The sequence below is a fragment of the Coptis chinensis genome, chromosome 3 (genome assembly GCF_015680905.1).
Source record: "Coptis chinensis isolate HL-2020 chromosome 3, ASM1568090v1, whole genome shotgun sequence".
Taxonomy (NCBI): Eukaryota; Viridiplantae; Streptophyta; class Magnoliopsida; order Ranunculales; family Ranunculaceae; genus Coptis; species Coptis chinensis.
This window is the reverse complement of record NC_141458.1, coordinates 113,457,562-113,477,145: the sequence shown is the minus strand read 5'-3', so window position 1 is coordinate 113,477,145 and position 19,584 is coordinate 113,457,562. Positions and strand designations below refer to the sequence as shown.

General features: G+C 34.3%; 1 protein-coding gene across 1 annotated transcript; it reads left to right on the top strand.

Annotated features, from left to right (window-relative positions):
- The first annotated feature begins 18,195 nt into the window (after positions 1-18,195).
- On the top strand, positions 18,196-19,090 carry LOC147513139 (pectinesterase inhibitor 9-like). The gene has a single exon (XM_086596160.1). The coding sequence runs from the start codon at positions 18,239-18,241 to the stop codon at positions 18,830-18,832; it is 594 nt and encodes a 197-aa protein (XP_086452286.1). The 5' UTR covers positions 18,196-18,238; the 3' UTR covers positions 18,833-19,090.
- Positions 19,091-19,584: the final 494 nt, after the last annotated feature.

The window sequence follows — 19,584 nt, the reverse complement described above, 5'->3', positions numbered from 1 at the left end:
GGGACCATGAATTTTATTTCGGCGAAATTTCAATATTTAGATAAAGTCCGTTTAAGTACATCCGCTTTAGAGCGGGGCTGTATATATATATATATATATACACTATAATTAATATGGACATTTAAATTGGACCAGTTTTTTTTTCTACCACTAAATACCCTTGATAAAATATTCAAACAAATTATTCAATGCCTTTAAAAAAGACTACTTCGTCATTTCAAAATTTATTATCATTTATACCATTAAGATTACATAGTATCTTAAGGACGTATGTGTAAATTCAAGTTGGAAATCAACTACACGCCACTATTCAATTGTTCGCGACTTAGCCTTCACATTAATTGCCAAATTATTACTATTTATATTACCATTTATAACGAATTTAAATACGAGGAAACCAGACGTTTTTTCTCTATTATGAGTTTTATATCTCTCAAATCTCCCGGCCCTCATTCAGTTACCAAAAACAAAATCTCCCCTCATTCGCTCTCTTACAAAAGCTAAAAGCCAAAAAAAAAAACCAGAGATCCCCTCTCTACTGCCGATTATCTCTCCACTGCCGAATATTATTAGAAGCAAAGAAAAAAAAATCTCTGTTTCAAAATAGTTCCACTACTCAAAACCAATTTCTTGGATGTGGCTGTTACCTGACTCCATGATGCAAATATCATTTTTCCTTTTTATGTGACTATAATATCATTATTTGCGTCAAAGAAGGTCCCACAAAAAGGTATGTATTTAGCCAAGTCTATGCTTTTTACGCAAACAATTTTTTCTTCTATGATCGATATAACTTATAAGTTCATCACATGATATATCGACGTGCCCATGAAATAACTGATGAAATGCCTACGACCATAATTCTGACAATTAAGCCAATTTACACTGTGTTTTGTGTGTTTTGTCTGGCTATATATCAACGATATTATCGGCAATTGAAGTAGAACTGTTCAAGCTAAGTAAAAGAAAGTATAGCCAAAAGGGATTTGAGTATTTGACACAGACGCTTTGTTGACCATCTTGATGTATAGGTCAGGTGTGTAAACATCATGTTAACATATTTCTTTTTGTGTGTGTGAAGTTGCTTTAACTACATGACATTAAGCGTGCTGATGTTTATGGTTCATGATATAAGTCACTAACATGTTATTAGAAAGATTACTCTAATGGATTTTCTCCTTTTGTAATTCACGAGTCCGACTTCGTTTGAAATTTGACTGCTATGATAGGATTGACGAAATCTGCGATAACTTTCTGCTCAAGAATCAGTTTGGCAATCCATTTTTTGCATTAGAAAGCTAACTCAGAGATGTTTATAATGGTGTATGGTTTGAAGCCTAATTCGTCCAGAGTGGATTCAGTTTTATAGTTCTTTATGGGCCAATTTTCCGTAGAAAAGCGAAATGTTAACATCTTTTACACTTGAAACCATACGTTTTGTTCTCTTTCCTCTCAAGCCATTCTTCATTAGAGGATGAGGAGTCGAGGTCTCATTGTCAGACCATGAAGAAGGTTTGCTATGTTTGATCATTCATCTCCTGCGGTGATAATAAATATAACTTTCCTCAGGTTTTGGGTTTTCTTAAAATTGACTTCCTCCTTTTGATAAACTATTGTTGCTCTGGTGTTTCTCAGATGTTGGTAAAGTTTTCAAAAAAATGATTATAAGTTATAACTCTTACATTTTCGAATAATTCAGATATGAGAGTTTGCCCAAAACTCTGGTAGTCTTTCCTATCTCTGATCATTCATCTCCTTAGGTATTAATATAGTTGTAATTTTTGCTCGAGTTTTGGTATTTCTTATATTTGAATTCCGCATTTTAATAATTTATTATCGCTCTTGATCATTCTCATATGCTGGTGTAGTTTACAAAATTATGATTCTTATTTTATGCATTTCAAGGCGCCGGCTAGACCGTTAAACGTTGTAGCCTGGATACGGGTTACTGGTCCTAGGCTTATAATATCTAACCATTAGGAGTGTTTAAATAATGGTTTAACTTTCCTGTTGTAGATATATAGTAGCATTTGCTACTTGCCTAAGAATAGCCTTTGGGTAGCGGGGGCTGATACATATATTAAAGATTGTTTTATTGTGCTGGTTTCTACTGTCATGTATTATTCACGGTTATGTGATAGAGAACTGACTAGAATACTTTGGGAAGGTATGAAACTGAGTGCAGGTTGTACATTTTTCATTAGTCTCCAGGAATAGACTTTCAATTAGGTAACATAAACCATCCAGACCAATGTGGAGTGCTTGATATGGGATGAGAATTGCATGTCTGCTCATTTTTAGATAATCTAAACCCTAGACGATGGAGTAATGGACTGCACCAGGCAGTTGAAGCAAAAGAAGGGATGCCCGTTCAAAACAAAACTATAACTCTCGCATCAGTCAACCTCCATAATTACTTTCGCCAATTTTCTATCCTCTATCCAATAGCCAATTGCAGGTAAGCAATTTTTAATATGTGACATTTGCGTGACATCATTCTAATCAAAAGTTGTTATTTATGTGCCTCAAACATTTTGAAAGTCGACCTTCTGTCTTTTAGGATTTACATTCTTCCATTGTCATGGAGGATCCCGTTTCTTGAGGATGCCCTAATGCCATATCTATATCAGGAGTTCAACTAGGTTCAATGAAGGGTTAGTAAATTGGCTTCTTTTCATCTGTTTAAGATAATGTTTTCATTTTTATTAGATAGTTTATAGATATACGCCTTAAATGGTTTTGTCACACCCCGAGACCCAACACACATCCCGAGGACGAGGAGTGAATCTCGAGGCCGACACTATCCCAATTCTAACAAAATTTTGGCAGAGTTTCCTTTGTTTAATCGACGTTTCGTATACTACAACCTGTCATAACCTGGAAATCCCAACATTCATTCTTCCAACAACCATATATATATACAAATCTACGTTATACACAACAGTGATGTATATACATATATCCACAAAATGTTTAAGAGTATCGGTTACTCAATTACATCGAGTATACATCAAAATGAATGGAGCTCTCTATATATACAACCAAAAAATGAACTAGACTATCTCTATACAACCCAAAATATGAACTTGACTCTGTCCCTCGTCAAGCATGGGGGAAACTACCCAAATCCCCATACCCATCATCATCGGTGGTAGGGAAAGCCTCCTCCGCATTTGGCTCGACTGAAATGTTAATGTAGGATGAACAAATTATGCCCAGTAGAAACGCAAATAACCAATAAATAGACTACTTATAGCAAAACATTTAAAACATGTAGATTTTCATAATAATATCCAAATATCGTGACTATATAATACATCACTAACTAGCAGAAATCATTTCGACATGCCTTGTTAATATTCAAAATATAGTTTTCACAAACATCATACAACTATTGTGGCCGCTGCATCCTATTATAATGGTGAGGGTACAACTGGTACTCAGCCCCAGTCACAAGCATATCTCGGTTCAGTACTTCCCAGTGTGAACCATGCACCGTTGTTTTCCTGATTTTACCGGCAGGGAGATGAAATGTCGTTGTTGTGTTTGTACACACAAAATCCTCAAAGCTTTTAGGGCTCAGGTGGGCCCTGTGACCACGATCCCCATACGGGCTGTCACCTAACTTACGGTGGTCAACCGTTCGACAACTGCAGACTGTTCGGATCCTGACACATGTCCAGGAGTGGACTAAACTCTCACTCCTCGCGTCTAAACCTCATCGAGGTAACATGTAATCCCACACAAGTTAATCACCATACAGCGTGACACGTACAAGCATGGTTATCTAGAAAAGTAGAAAAGGAATTCCCATACTACATCCTGTGACGCATCCCTTTAAAGATGGGCCACCACCTCGAAAGGTGTACACCACAGTTGGAATCCTAGAGCGAACTGCCGTCTCCGGAAATGCGACAACAGTTCCTTCTTTATAGGAATTCACCAATTCTTTTCCAAATCCCCTCATGATAAGAATAGTACTATATACTCGTATTACCGGTTATTTCAAAATATTATAATTACATATTTAGTTTTCCTTTTAAATTGTTGGTCCTGTATGTGTAAGTTCATGGATTTCCAACAATCAAATAAATATAACCTATAACTCCCAAACGGGCCAGTCATAGTAAATGACAACTGATGATTCCCAAACGGCGAATCATCGTAAATAACAACAAACTACATCTATGGAACAATCCAAAACCTCACACATAGTTACAAACAACCGGGTAATCTTTACCCACATTACAAAATCCATCTCTCTCTCTCTCTTCCGGAGACAAGAGACGACAGCCCTTCCCAAACCCAGTTTTTCTCTTTTAACAAAGTAAAACAATCCCAGCTACCCCGATTTCGCAAACTCAATTTTTCACACAAAAGCTATTTATATCTCTAGTTTTTATCGAGGAAAAATACAATTGCAAAACATGAATAGCACATATACATGCATGGTTGATAAGCAAACTATCTTTTCCAATTTAAAACAATCAAATCATGCATGAAAATAAGCATGCTATATATTGGTATGTAAGTTCCTACCTTAGCAAGCTCCGTTTCTCCTCGAATCCCACTTAACCGAATCCACTCGTAATTACTCCTATAACATCATATACATACGTAGGTTATTAGAATTTATAACACTAACGAGTAATTCTTATCTAATCTAAGCCGAGAATAAATCTCGACGCTAAGAATTTGGGTTTCCGGTAACTTTCCTCTATAACTAATGTCAACAACGCTATAGGCCATTTCTAGCACTGCTACTCTGACAGGGCTCGGTAGTCCATTTACAGCCACTGTAGGACCTTATGCCAACACCAATCCTATCCATTCCAAATTCCAACTACAACAAATTTCACACCCTTCCTTTCACATTAAATCTAGTAATAAAATAGGTGTGTGTTCATTCTCATTCAATCCATAATCAACATAATCTTAAACAGGGTATAGAACCATCATAACTTCTCAAAATGGAGTGAATATATATATGATTCTTACCAAGTCAGTAAGAATAGCTCCTTAGCTTTCTGCTCTACCAATAACGCTCCACTCTATCTCCACCAATAGCTACTGCCGAAATTTAAAACCCCCAATTCAATTATTTTCATCAATATATCCAATTCCATCGAAATTGGGTTTAAACTATCTAATTGCGAATAAAACTAACTCACCTTTCACTTTGGTACAACCGAAATTTGAGGAAATTCGAATCTCGCATTGTCGTGAGAAGAAAATCCGATAGCCACACCTACGTCATATTTCGAAACTTCACACTTGACTTTAGTGTTTACAAGAGATGGGTTGCGAATTTTTTTTTGGATTGAATCGATGAAAATGGACGAATGGGGTTTTCTCTCTCCTAGGGTTCAAGGTAGAGAAATGGGGAAGAAATAGAAATTGGGTGCGATAACTTTGGGCGATTTTTGGTTTGGTGCGATAAGTTGTTTTTTTTTTTTTTTTTTTTTTTTTTTTTTTTTTTTTTACATGTTAAGTTAATTAAGCCCAAGCCCACAATATCTAAACTAAGCCTAAGGTCTTAATTAAACTTCTACCCACTAACTAATTTGACTTAGCATCATAATTATTTTTCGGCCCATCAAGCTAAATTTAATTTCCTACATCCTATCCCACCACATGTTATAATGATAACCCACTCCTGCATGTAAGCTGTTAAATCGTGCCAGCTTTGAACGCGGAAAAGCCGCTAAACGACATTTTTGTATAATTTTCGCATATGAGTTGCTTACCTAACGTGGCTTATGAGTCGGAGTTAAGTTTCATTAAGTTATGTAAGTTTGAAAGGTAAACCCAACCGACCAAGTACATAAATGTCCCTAGGTTTGATATGTAATTTACGAAAATACCCTTAACGAGAATTTGAGTCTTTACAGGTTCGACAGTTAGGGAACCGTATAACAAAACAAAATCAATAAATAAATTAAAGTACCACCATCCATTCTCATCCCCTTCATTTATCATCCTCCTCCCCCATCTTTCACTTCACTATTTTTGCAAGGTGAGTATTGAATTTAGGAATTTAGCAAGTTAACATAATTTGCAATAACAATAAAAACATTAGGAGTTTACCAAATGGGTTTCCAACTCTGCCCACTACTGCTTGAACTCCTTTTAGCACTTCAGTGGCTTTAATATTTGGTTTACCTTATGGAACATGTTATAGCATTGTCAACCTGCCAAAAAAAATTGTTCTTTCCTTACAAAAGTGATCACCAGACTCTGGACTGTAGTAGTCATAGCTCCACGGGGATTTTTATCCTTTATCAATAGGAAATCCTCGATATAGGAACATCCTAACTGACACTACATCTCAACTTTCTCCTCAATTTTCTTTATATGTTTGCTTCCCTCTATCTTGGAGACAACACTGTTGATTAGCCAAATAATCCAAGTTTTTTCCTCCACTGTTTGTATGTTAATCGCTCAATAAAAGGTCTTATCATGTGGCAGGTGCTTCTATTGAATTGATTCTATACAATATTAGATAGTTTTTAGCTATATTTGAATTTTACTTTTAATTACTTTTGAACTATTGTAATATGTTGTATAGTCCATACACACATTTTAGATTGTACCAAATGAATCACTATTGAAGAAGAAGTCTTCAAATGTAAGTTTTAAATAACAGAGCATATATTTTGAATTGAATTTGAGATGTTTTTAGAATATAACACTTTTGAGTCGTCACCACTCTCTCACAATTTCCATGACTTCGTGTGAACAATCCATGATGACGGAAAAGCAACAAACCAATAAGAGAGGGGGAAAAAATGTAACAAATGATGCTCAACTTTTTTGAGATGCTATTAAGTCCCCCCATCTTTAGAATTCCTAGATGTGATTTGTCATTTGGTTTTACAGTTCTTTTATTTGTGTTTTCATTGTTCATCCCATTTTGTATTAAACCCACTCAGAATTCTTTGTTCAACTCTTTTTCGTATTTATTCGAGTTGATTTCTTTCTACTAGGCAGTTGGGTGGGTGTTGCGCATGTCCATAGCTTTCTTTCATTTAAGTGGAATTCATGTGGGGTATTTGGTATTTGGCATATAAATGCTTATTGTACGTTTATACATGTAGTTTTCTATCTATATGATGTTTTACTGTTTTAGTGATTTACTTTTATGTCCATGACTAAAACAAGTTCACTTACCCCAATTTTTTATGGGTGTATGTTTTCAGTTGCAATGACTAAACTCATGTGATTCTTAGGCCAACTCTCATTTGGGTAATTGTTGTGAATCCCCTTACTAGATTTTTCAACATAGGTAGCCAATCTAACAATAACTGTTATATAAATGATGAGTTGGGGTATCAAAGATTCAAAAATTAGGTCATTTTTCCTGTTACTTTGTGGCCTTCCTTTTGGTTTCCTTTGGTTGTGAGTTTGCTGATTAGCTTTATTGAGAACTCAAGAAGTTCAAAATGTTACCATAAAGATTAGCGACCTAGATTTGATACCCTCTATGTGCTGCACTCTTCCTTCTTCTATAACATCTTTTAAGTGTTTATAGTGTTAGCCCGGCCGATAAGTGCCATTATCATTATTTATTAGGGTTTCGTTTGCGTGAATTGCAGGAACGGTGCTCCTTTGGTTTCTTAGTGTAGCAAAAATTCTGAAAATTTGTTGGTTATGAAATGAGATGTTTATCTGTTAACAATAATTTATAAGATTTGCTTTAATGAGATATTTACTATAATAATAGATTTAAATCCATTAGTATTTTTGCTACTGAGTTTGTCTGTTGGTGGCAGTCATTAGTGTATATAGGGAACAAAATTCATTGCTAAGGATTTTATAGCAGTCGAATACTTCAAGGATATTATTGACTGGAATCAGTTACTTCTTTCACTTAGTGTGGTGCAGAATGTTATTTGCATGTGTCGGTGGGCATTGAATGACACTTATCAAACCACTAAATTTTTATATACCATGAAAATAGTTTCTCTATTGGGCATGTAGCCACATAGTAATGCCGTTTTATAGATTGCATATGGATAAATGTATATCTTTAGTTTTTTCCTTTTGTGATGTCTAATATTTGAAAACAAAATTCATTTAGGGTTTTTTGCAGATAGCCTTGCAAAAGATATGATTAGAGTCTTCTTTAACATAGTTCATATCAAAATCACTTGCGTTCTAAAAGGTATTTTGAGCCTTATATATAAGAATCGTTTCGATATAGTCTTTACATCTTCATTGGATGTTATGATATAAAAAAGAGCTTAAATAAAAAGGATGACTCCATTTCACCTTCAAATTTATACTAGAATCACTAAATTAGTGTTACATAAAAAGGGCACAAGGCAGGATCATGTGAAGCACCCATCATAGCAAATGCTTCTACAGCATCGAAATCTAACTTTTCCCATTGAAAGGGGTATGTAGCCTTTTGTATGTTTGCACAAGTTTTTCAACATATTGTCTTTTGTTATTTGCTGTCAATACGGTTCAGAAGCACTCTGTCAATCTTTCAAGTTGTGTGCATCTCTATAAAGATAAGTTTATCTTCGTCCAGTTTGAAATTAGGTGAGATGGTTTCACTCTTGAGCATCTTCTTCTTTCTTGAAACCGGTATTATTCGAATAAAAAATGTCTATTGGGATATTTTGAATCTACTTTTGATTATGTTCCTCTCTTCAATCAAATGAAATACACTTTCATATTTACCATCTTTTCATGCATCAAATTTGAATAATTTGGATAACAAATTTGTCAGCATGCACTTCAAGTTAAACTATAACTACATTCTGAAACTTCTTTTAATTTAAATATTACTTTATTGCCTGACCAGATATGATGATGTTATTTTAATTTTCTAGAGCATCAACAACTATATATTTAATTCTTTTTGCTTATGAGCCTTAGGTGCTTGGAGGTATGTTTAACTTATTTGTGTCTTCTATTCAAGTGTAGATTTATTATTATTATTATTATTATTATTATTAAATTTTTAAGTTTTTGTTGTTTGTGCTGGTTTCGTAAATTTATGAGAAATGTAGATCGTAAGAATGGCCTATGTAGTGGAACACGACTAATATGTAGAGGGTTCGATAGACATGTAATTGATGCAAAAATTGTTACTGAAAATTCTGCTGGTGTTAGAGTTTTCTTGCCCCACATTCCGCTGCACCCTTCTCAAGATGTAATGTTACCTTTCGAGCTGACTAGGGAACAATTCCCTATAAAGCTAAGCTTTGCTCTTACAGTAAACAAATCACAAGGTCAAACAATACCAAATGTTAGAGTATATTTACCCAATCATGTTTTCTCCCACGACCAACTCTATGTTGCTTTATCAAGAGGAGTATCACAATCTTCGACTAAAGTTTTAGTGAAGAAATGAATATTACGGGGTCTCTTTGAAACTTACACTAAAAATGTTGTCTGCAACGACATCCTCCGTTCTTACAATGCACAGTAGCCATTGGTGTGTTTTGCTCTTTGCTGCCTAATTATTGGCTTAGACATCTATATATTATTTTAATCTTGCTTAATTCATATGTTGATTGTGTCTCTTTGGTATACAATGTATAACTACAGTTGCCTCTACAATTTCCTTGCATTGTGTAGAGTTTAATCCATCAAACGATGTTTAATGATGTGTATTCATTTGGTGTGCAATTTCACAAGTCAATTGCACTAATTTTAGTTATAAACAAAAATTTATATAGATTTTTTTCGAGAAAAAAAGTTAATTTATATGTTGTTCCCTTAAGTTCATTTTTGTTAAGAAGAAATTTGGATTTTTACCTATACATGTCCATTCACATGTGTAACCAAAGGAATTGATAGTGTACTGTGTTTCTGCATCAATATTAAATACACCAATTAGGTTTTCCTGAAAATCACTACATCAATATTATGTTTGACGTGTTTACGTTTGATGGGAAGTTCTTGCGTTTAAAACTGCATAATGGATAATGTATTGTTGCAGTTTGTGATCGTTTCTTCAACTGGATATAGATTACTTAACTTTGGAGGCTACAAGTTTTTCACCAGCAACAAGGAAGAGGAGGTAATTATAACTACGTACCTTAAATTCTACTGTATGCGTTGTACACTATTGTTTGCAATGGTATGAGTGCGGAAAACTTACTTCCCATATTGTTGAGTGTTGGCTACACTGGTGTAAGTGTGAATAGCCTACTACTACCCTCATTGCTTCCAATATATGTTGAAGCCTTCACTTGCTACCAAGTCCTAATTTTGTTGAAACCTTTACCTGCTACCAAGTCCTTATTTAGAGCTTATGTGCCATTCAGATGATAATTGTTATAGTGGGCATAACAGCCAAGTACAGTAGACTAGTAGAGTAGTAATTGGATCAACAATCAGTTATTCAGTTGATTATTAGTTAAATGTAACAAAAGTTAGTTATTGAGTTTGTCTATGGATGGCAACAGGTTATTCCATAGTAACATTACCTCAAATCTTAAAGGTCTATATATGAAGCTTTTAGCATTAGCTTAGTTAGGCATGGGAACTGGTATTCAATGTTAAGTGGGTTGCGAACTTGCAATTGATGGCCCATGATCATCAATTGGGTTGTTATTTTCTTGTGTCACATGTATCATACACTCAAAGTTATGTGACGGTTCCACATTGGGTTAAGGTGACTTGATTTCCACGATCAGCCTGGGTCCCTATTCCACCGAAAATAGTTACTCTTTTTTTGTGTTTTGAAATTTTTTTTCAGCCTTTTCCTCTGTCAACTAATCCTACTTTCAAAGCTGTTTATTTTGTTGCATTTTCCAAACCGACCCACAATTTGTTTACATCGTTCTTAGGAACCTAGGGCGCTAGGTCTATTAGAAATCTTATGAACATGTAAAGTAGCATCTTCTCTGGTAGAAAAGGCACTTATAATAGTATATTGTCTTTGTGAGCAAACTTTCCAATTTAAGATATTGTATATGTCTTCCTATATGTTACTTCGTTACTTTTGCTTTCAGTTTGTTGTGTCTATGTGGATCACACAATTGTTACTCTATGCAGCCTTAATATTTTTCTTTGAAATGCAGATGACCATCAAGTTCGAGTGCTGACACAGTCTAGGTCAAAAGCTCAATTAGCTTTTTGAAACTTAAATCATCGAACTTCTTTCTGAAATTATGCCTAACCCTGCAAATATTGAAAAAAAACACTGCCTCAGAAATTTAACTTACCTATTTATATGTAAACGTATATAAACAAAATTTTAGTTTCAACTAAAGTCATAATTAAAACCTTTCATCACGATGGGTAGGTTATACTTTGTCCTTGGTTAGGTTATACTTTGACCTTATTTTAGATTTCCCATACTTGATAGACTCCCATTAGCTGTTAATATCTGTCAGAAACTATTAAGCAAATCATTTACACATTTCTTGTAGGAACTCTGTTTTCCCTATCTTATATGAAAAATACATGTGCCTTTGTTGTTCCTCTAGCGAGCATGAAAGTATATACGTTCTATTTCTACTATGTTCCAGTATTGGTTGTATGTGATATTTTGGTGGTGATAGAAAATGTAATAATTGGCATGATATCTAAACAATACGATTACTCATTACCGATTTGTTTTTCCCTTGCAGAAAGTGACCGAACCATTGCAATATGATGTCAGGGCTTACTGGTTGGTTCGACATTTCTGTTTGCACCTAGAAGTCTAGAAATGAGTGTTTGTTAGGACTCCATGATCTCCACTTTGAGACGATCTTTTGCGCGCTCTTGCTTTATCAAATAACACCTTCTTTTACATACACTGCACTGATGTTATACTGTTGAGGTCTCGTTGGTATCGTATTTGATTTTCATATTGTTGTTTTTGCTTTCATGTATGGAACTATGTCAACTTAAGCAGCCACCTTGAATTGATACTACTGCAACATGCTTTAAAGGATTGCTGGTGAAAAAACATACTGATCTACAAAAGCACAAGTTCTCCTGATGTATAATAACAATCAAGGATGCCTCCTCATGTGAGAGCCTATCTTTCTATTGTGTGATGCGGTGGTGTGATTACATCTATTCAGTTTTCTTTTAGCCTTTTTTAAAAATTATTATTGCTTCTTTATTTTATTTTTAACGTCAGGTTGATTCAGTAGACAATATGTGAGCAATTTTCTAGCAACCCCTTTTAGTACGACTCTGTATTCGGAAGTGGAAGAGCTCACAAACAACACATAGTCTTAGTTGAAGTGTAGGAAGCTATGGTCATGGGTATATAGGCAAGTTGAATCAGACAGTTTACAAGCACCTGTAGGAAGCTATGGAAAAAGTAGAAAACTTGTTGTCACTGATACGTGATCATTTCTCGCAAATATCTATGTACGTTTTTTTTTGGTTTAAGGGTTCATGGGAATTATTTTGGGTGCAGTGATAACTTTGAATGGTCCAATTCAGTATATCTCTGTAAATATGATTGCTACCAATGCAATTTTGGAAACAAAAAAAGCATTGTAGCAGATAATGTACTTTTGTTTCTCTGTGAATATGATTTTATTTTTTTGGCTCAAGTAAAGTGAAATTCCATCAATAAGGGATACGTCGAGGCTGAGAAAGTCCACATTACAAGCGAAAAACAAATATTTACTACTGTGTATATTTACAAGTGAGTCAACATTAAAAAAAAATGCATCATCACCCTGATTCAATTTGATGCCCAGAGGGCGTGCACTATGCTAGTATATATAACTGAAGTTTCCATAAAAAGGGTCTCTTCCAAAACCAAATTTGCTCACAAGACCATGTAATTGCAATCATAAATCAATGTTTTGGAGCGTTGATTAGTTTTATTAGGATGATGACACGTGGCAGAAGAGGTAAACATGAGTGAGAGTAGTGTGGTAATTTTAGGTGAGAAGGGGTAGAAGGTGTCATTTATGAAAAAAATTGGTGTGGGTTGGATTAAATAGTTAGGATGTGACACGTGGCAATTAGTATGATTTTGGTTTTAGGAGAGTCAATGAGTATTTTGGACATTTCATCTAGTGAGGGGTAGATTTGATATTGCATATGCAAATATGCAATAAACGCCAAACGGGTAGAATTGAGTCAATGAGAGCTGACTTAGTCATGGGCTGCGAAATTGGAGACGGAATATTAATAATGAAATAACTGGAGACGGAATACTAATTGGCAAATTTGCTGGGGACAGAGCACTAAAAAACGGAAAAACCAAAACTACACATCGCTTCAGTTAATGTAACAAAAACAGAGACTTGTAGGAAATGTCAAAACGGAAAAACCAAACTACACATGGCTTCAGTTAATGTACCAAAAACAGGTACTTGTAGGAAATGTCGCGAATGTATTGGCCAAGTATATCAAGTTGTCTTCCCAATGTCTGGATATCGATTTTGAGTGATGTATTCAATGATATATATGCAGTTGAACAACTTGGTGTCCGTCAATATCAGTCAAAATTGTGAAATGGATAAGAGTGGTGACTGCCGCGCAACTTGACCCTAATCTTATCGCTGGATGCGCAGAGAGAGTTCTCGTAGTTATCAGGGTCTAAAATTTCAAACGAATGAGTTTCCAGTGCGTAAACTTAGACAATTGTTTGATATTTTGATATGGGGTCCTACGAAAGATATTTAAAGAAAATTTAGAGAGAATTTGTAAATTGAAATTCTTCAACTATTTGTGTTACGAAATATAAACATTTCGCGAAAAATATTTCATGAAACTACATCCAAGAATAAAACAAATGGCAGATTGAAGCCTTAATGGCTTAATGACAAGTTCAAACAAAATGTATTATATTAGTGGATCCCATACAGACACAGTGACCTATATACAGTTGCCATCGACCTTTGATTTTGATTCGTAATTTGTCTCATTGTTGCAACGATAACATATCTATGACCGGTCATATACCATCCAGGCCTTAACTCAGACAGTCCTGGGCGGCCATTCGTTCGAGGGAATTGGGATTTCAAGATAACACACAGACAAATAAATAAATAAATAAATTCTTTTAAATTTATAGTTGGTTTGAGGTAGGGATTGAAAATGGTGTCTTCGAGATTGGTCAAGCAGCCAACAATGCAACAGATATAGAAATTGAGAAATAAGATGGGGCTTTGTCTAATTTGCCTTTGACGCTTTTGAGTTTTTGGCATCTCAATTTGTTGAGTTATTTAAACGATTGCAAGAAGTTATAGACAACACTATGTAATGGTTGTTAATGACAATGAGTTAATATTTAGGAGGGAAGGATTTTCTATTCAAAAAGACTCGTGGCGTAATTTAAAGCGAGTTTTCTCCTCTCCCATTGTAATTTGTTTACCTATATTAACATAATATTATTTTTTAAAAACAAATGAATAAATAAAGAAATAGGTAACGATTGACATTTAAGATTCCCATAACCAAACTCAGTTCTCGTAGTCAGCATCAAAAGAAATGCTTTGCTAGACGAATGATACTCTATTAGTGATATATAATCAATTCGAATTGTGATGTAGCTGAGAAGGAATAAATACTTCGCATATTGTTGTGATTTAGACCACGGAACAGTAAGTTGTCTTTGTCTTTTTATCTTCTATTTTTTCCGATAAAGGAGTTGGAGTGTTTGTCACACTCTAATGACTCTATCACCAATATTATAATTTGCCAATATTTCCTTTTGTGCCTAATATCATAATAAGTATCCTAATTGAAGGACAGAAGGAGTTGAAGCCCTGAAGGTAGTAGGCCTTCTAGGCTGAATGATTTCGAGACGCACACCTTCAAAGAGAAGAATGTACAAAGTTAAATAATTTTTGTTTTGGGAATTCACACAATTCATCTATTTTAGCGTGTTACTTGTATAAAGGATAAACACTATGCTAAGCACATTAGACCTCCACGTTTTCGAAGAAGGATCTGAACTTTGATGCTAAGATGCCTCCTGTATTTACTAAAGACATCTTCTCCTACTATTTCTCAACTAGACACGAAAATATACAGTTATACACATCAATTACCACATTTCCCACAAAACATTCATGAATAGTGCCAAAAAACACATTTGTACTTTGTTTTGGTACCTAATTAACCGTAATTTGTTACTTCTTGTCTTCTAGAGGTCCCTAAACACCTTCAAACATTTTGTAGAAAAGAAATCAAGGGTTGAGGCGTTGAGCCAATTATTCAAGGGAATGTGGTTAGACGATAGGTGTGCACCCGCCTTAAAACGAAGTAGGACTAGAATTTCCTCATTTTGAAATAACCAGACAACCAGCTAATCTCAGCCATAGTTCGGGATTTCAGAATTCCGACAAATTCAAAAACGAAATTCATCAAATTTCGACCCTTATCATATTCAAGATTTTGATTGATTTCGAAATAATTAATATTTCGATTTTATATTAAGAATTATGGTTTTTTTAAAAACCGAAATATTAGACGGAATTATGAGATTTCGTTCGAAATCATAAACACTTATCTCAGCTGTTGAGCTACGAACGGAAAAGGGCACCTGTCTCTCACATGCATCCTAGAAGCAAGGCCCAAAATATCAAATTCGGTGAATATTTCGATGTACCAAAAAACCGATATATATATATATATATATCGATATATCGAAAATATCTATTTTTTTGTTGACCAGTCAAAATTTTGTTTTGTATGTCAATTTATCGGAAATATCGTTGATTATATCATAAATATCGTTAATATATCAGTCAAAATCAACAATATTTGGTCAAAATCAACAATATCGATCAAAGTCAACAATTTATATCGTATATATCAGTCAATATATATTGTTATATAAAAAATTACGATATATATCGGAAAAAAAAATTCAATATTCGGTTGAGATATATCAAATATATCTATATTGGTATATAAAAAAATGATATATATATCGGTGATATTTTGGGTTTTGCCCAGAAATAGTGTGAATTGTGAAGGCCCGAGCGCGTACCCAACTTCAAAGTTCAAACATGTACAGGTCCCGCAAGATAGGGTGATTTTGGACACACCCATAAAAACACTCTCGTACCCCAACTTTGAAATAAATAAATAAAATTGTTTAAGACACATTTAGGAGATTCCTAAATTACCAATTTTTTTTTATTACGTATATCCAAAATAAAACAAAACAAGTGTTTATCCTTCCAGCAAACACAAACCCTTCGCACTTTTTTTTATTTTATTTTTCTGTAACTTTTTTTTCACCCTTAGGAAAGGAATTAGAAAGGGTAAAATTGTAGAATTTGAGAAAACAAATAAGTCTTCCTCCTCCTCTCACTCATCAGCCATTAATGCATTTTTTTCCCCCTCATTGAAGCTCCTTGCTGTCTTTTTCATTTTTTACTTGAGAAATTTTCAATTGGATATATTTCTACTAAACTCCTTTAACCCTTCTACAATGATGAAGAAGAAGTAATTGCAATAAGAAAAATAAAATAAAATTTGAAGCAACTTCTAGAAAAGGAAAAAGACAAATTGTTTTTTGGCCATTTTTTTACCTTTATTAGAAGTTCTCTTTTATCATGTCAAGCTAAAGAATAACAAAGATTCTTCAAGGTCCAGAGTATTACTTTCAATTTTTTTTATTTGTTGTTTCCTTTTGAAATGGGATTCTTGTTTTTGTTTTTTTTTTTTTCTCTTTATTTACCCCTATTGTAAATATCTCAAATTAATTTGGGAGATATTATTGAATTGAAGCGGTTATTGGGGTATGTCAAAAACTTAGTTAGTTATGGGATACAGGAGTATTTTTATAGGTGTGTCCAAAATCACCCGCAAGATATGGCTTCTTTTTTTAATAATAAGCCGACATGGCGTACTCAGAAAATGGTGCTAGTGTGACTCATTGAGTCATAGGTCACGGTCCTTTTTCCGTTTACTGCCCTGGATTTTCCTTCATCCGAGCCTGTAAAGTCGGGTAGGATTGGTTATATCACCGCATGTTTTGGTTGGGCTGATCGCTCAATTAATTTGTGGGTCCAAAAAAAGAACACGGTAAGAGCAGAACAGTAAAACGAATCAGGAGCAAGAACAGAACAGTAAAAAGCTAAACATATCACTTTATTTTTGATAGGTAAGTGAAAAATATATTAAAAAAAACGAAGAGAAAAAGAATACAATTGCTTTTGGGGGGACGGGGGATATATAAAAAAAAAACGTATCACTCAACAATTCTATCAAGTTCAAGATAGGAGTGCAGAAAATTTATACTGAAATCGAAATATGTCTCTGATTTCGGATAGCAGATAATAATATCCGATCCAAAATTTAATATATATATATATATCCGAACTCAGAGATATTGTTTTGAATAATTCATTTTATCACTGTATTATTATTATTATTTTGTTATTATAGTTTTATATTATTAGTTTATAATTTTATATAATATTTTATACAATAAAAAATAAATAAATTATTTATATATAATAACTACTAATTTTTTAAATTGGATCGGATATTATCGGTAAGGGCAGATCCAGGAACAAGATGGGCTATAGCACACTCAACTTTTCAGTCGAAAAAAAAATACTAACTATAATAGAATATAATTCACTCCTAAAAATATATTTATAGTGTATGTTAGTTGTGTCGCAACTCCTTTTGAGAGGCAATACTAGATCTGCCCCTGATTATTGGATGCGGATATGACAGTATCCAGAATCAGTTTAGATATAAAAATTATATCCTATATCCAAAATTTAGCCATTTTAAGGCGAGTACTCTCCTGTGGATCATGATATGTGTTAGTGTGTTACGATCAAATCTTTTTATTTCTTTTTATTTTTGGCGATTGTGAGAGATTTAAATATCTACGTACTCAAAACTTATCATCTTTTAATTCTAATTCTAGACCATCTATCTTATGCCGATGAGACAACATTTGCTTTTAACTGTTTCAGTTAAGTAATGTAAAATTAACAAGGTATCACAATCCAAACTTTATGTCAATGTATTCATACTATGAATACATTTCATAGTCGTCCATTAACCGATACACATAATATATTCATAGTCTAATTTTTGGTCCATCCAATGTATACTTTTCCCATAGGTATTTTAATATTTTTGACCTTTGCTTAAGAGTAAAGTGTAAAATATAGAGAATATAGAAGGCAGGCGAGTGGGAAATAGGCAGTGGCAATGTGGCACATTTACTTTTGAGGTGAAGTGTGACCAAACCCTTTAACTTTATAAACAAATCCTCTATAAAAGCCCCTCCATCCTCTTTATTCTCACACATCTCAAAACCCAATTAAAGTTTCAAGACATGGCACAACTTACCCTCCCCATCCTTCTTCTCTCTCTCCTTGCCTTCACATCCACAGTGCACTCAGCGACTGTGCCCAAAACCTCCAAGCCCTCAAGCTTCATCAAGTCTTCATGTAGTGTAACCCGATATCCAGCCCTTTGTATTAATTCTCTTGCATCATACGCAAGCACAATCCAACAAAGCCCAAAACAAATGGCCCAAGCAGCTTTAGCAGTGAGTCTTCAAAGGGCTAGATCTGCAAAAACATATGTAGTACAAATGAGTAGATCAAGGGGAATGAAGAAGAGAGAATATCTAGTTGTTAGAGATTGTATGGATAACATGGGTGACACAGTTGATAGACTAAGTCAGTCTATTTCTGAACTTGGTCATATGGGTCGTAGTAATGAAGATTTTGTGTGGCATATGAGTAACGTTCAGACTTGGGTTAGTGCTGCACTTACTGACGAAAACACTTGTGTTGATGGATTTGCTGACCGTGCCTTGGATGGACAAGTTAAAATGGCTATTAGAGGTAGAATCACTAATGTTGCAAGAGTTACTAGTAATGCACTTGCATTAGTTAATCGGTTTGCCGAAAGGAGGCATTAAGAGTTAACACTAGATGCAGAAATGAGGATCCAAGCTTTGATGATGTTTTGAGTTTGGGGTTAGATTTCTTATTAGAAGTGCAAGAGATAAGTATAATGTAATTATATATATGTAAGTTTATTATGGTTATTTAGCTTGGTTATGTGTAATTAAGAATATAGGACAGAGTGGTTCGTAGCAATTTTGTCTTCTTTATGTAAGGCGGTCGTTTTGTTTGCTTTTATGATTTGGTAATGAAATGGATCTTTGCTCCTTAAACGCTGTTATTCATTAAAAAAATTATTCCTTAAACGCTAATTTTGACTGGTAGTGCCCCTTCTTGCATTCTTGGGCTCTTGGCTTCTTCCCAGTCTACAAAGCAGCAGCTCAATCGCTCAAATAATAGTTAACTTCTAAGAAATATGATACGAAAAAAGGGAAAATGAAAAATGGAATAAAGATAATGAATTTTTGATGACATGATAAACATAACTGGGGAGAACTCTCAACTTCAAAAGTTTGTGCTGAAATATTTTAAACAATTGACGAAATACATGCCTAGGACTTAAGCTACTAATCATCCATTACTTGCATTACTGGCGAGTGGTAGACTCAAAGCACGAAGAAAGCTTATGCTCCCTAGTATTAGCGAGATTGTCTGCCCCAGACCCTAGCACAAGTGTGAAACTGTGAATGTAGGAGAGCCCAACTAAAAAGCTTAGATAGCCAAGGAGCGCCGCCATAGACTTATTTTTTCAATTTACCATTGCGAT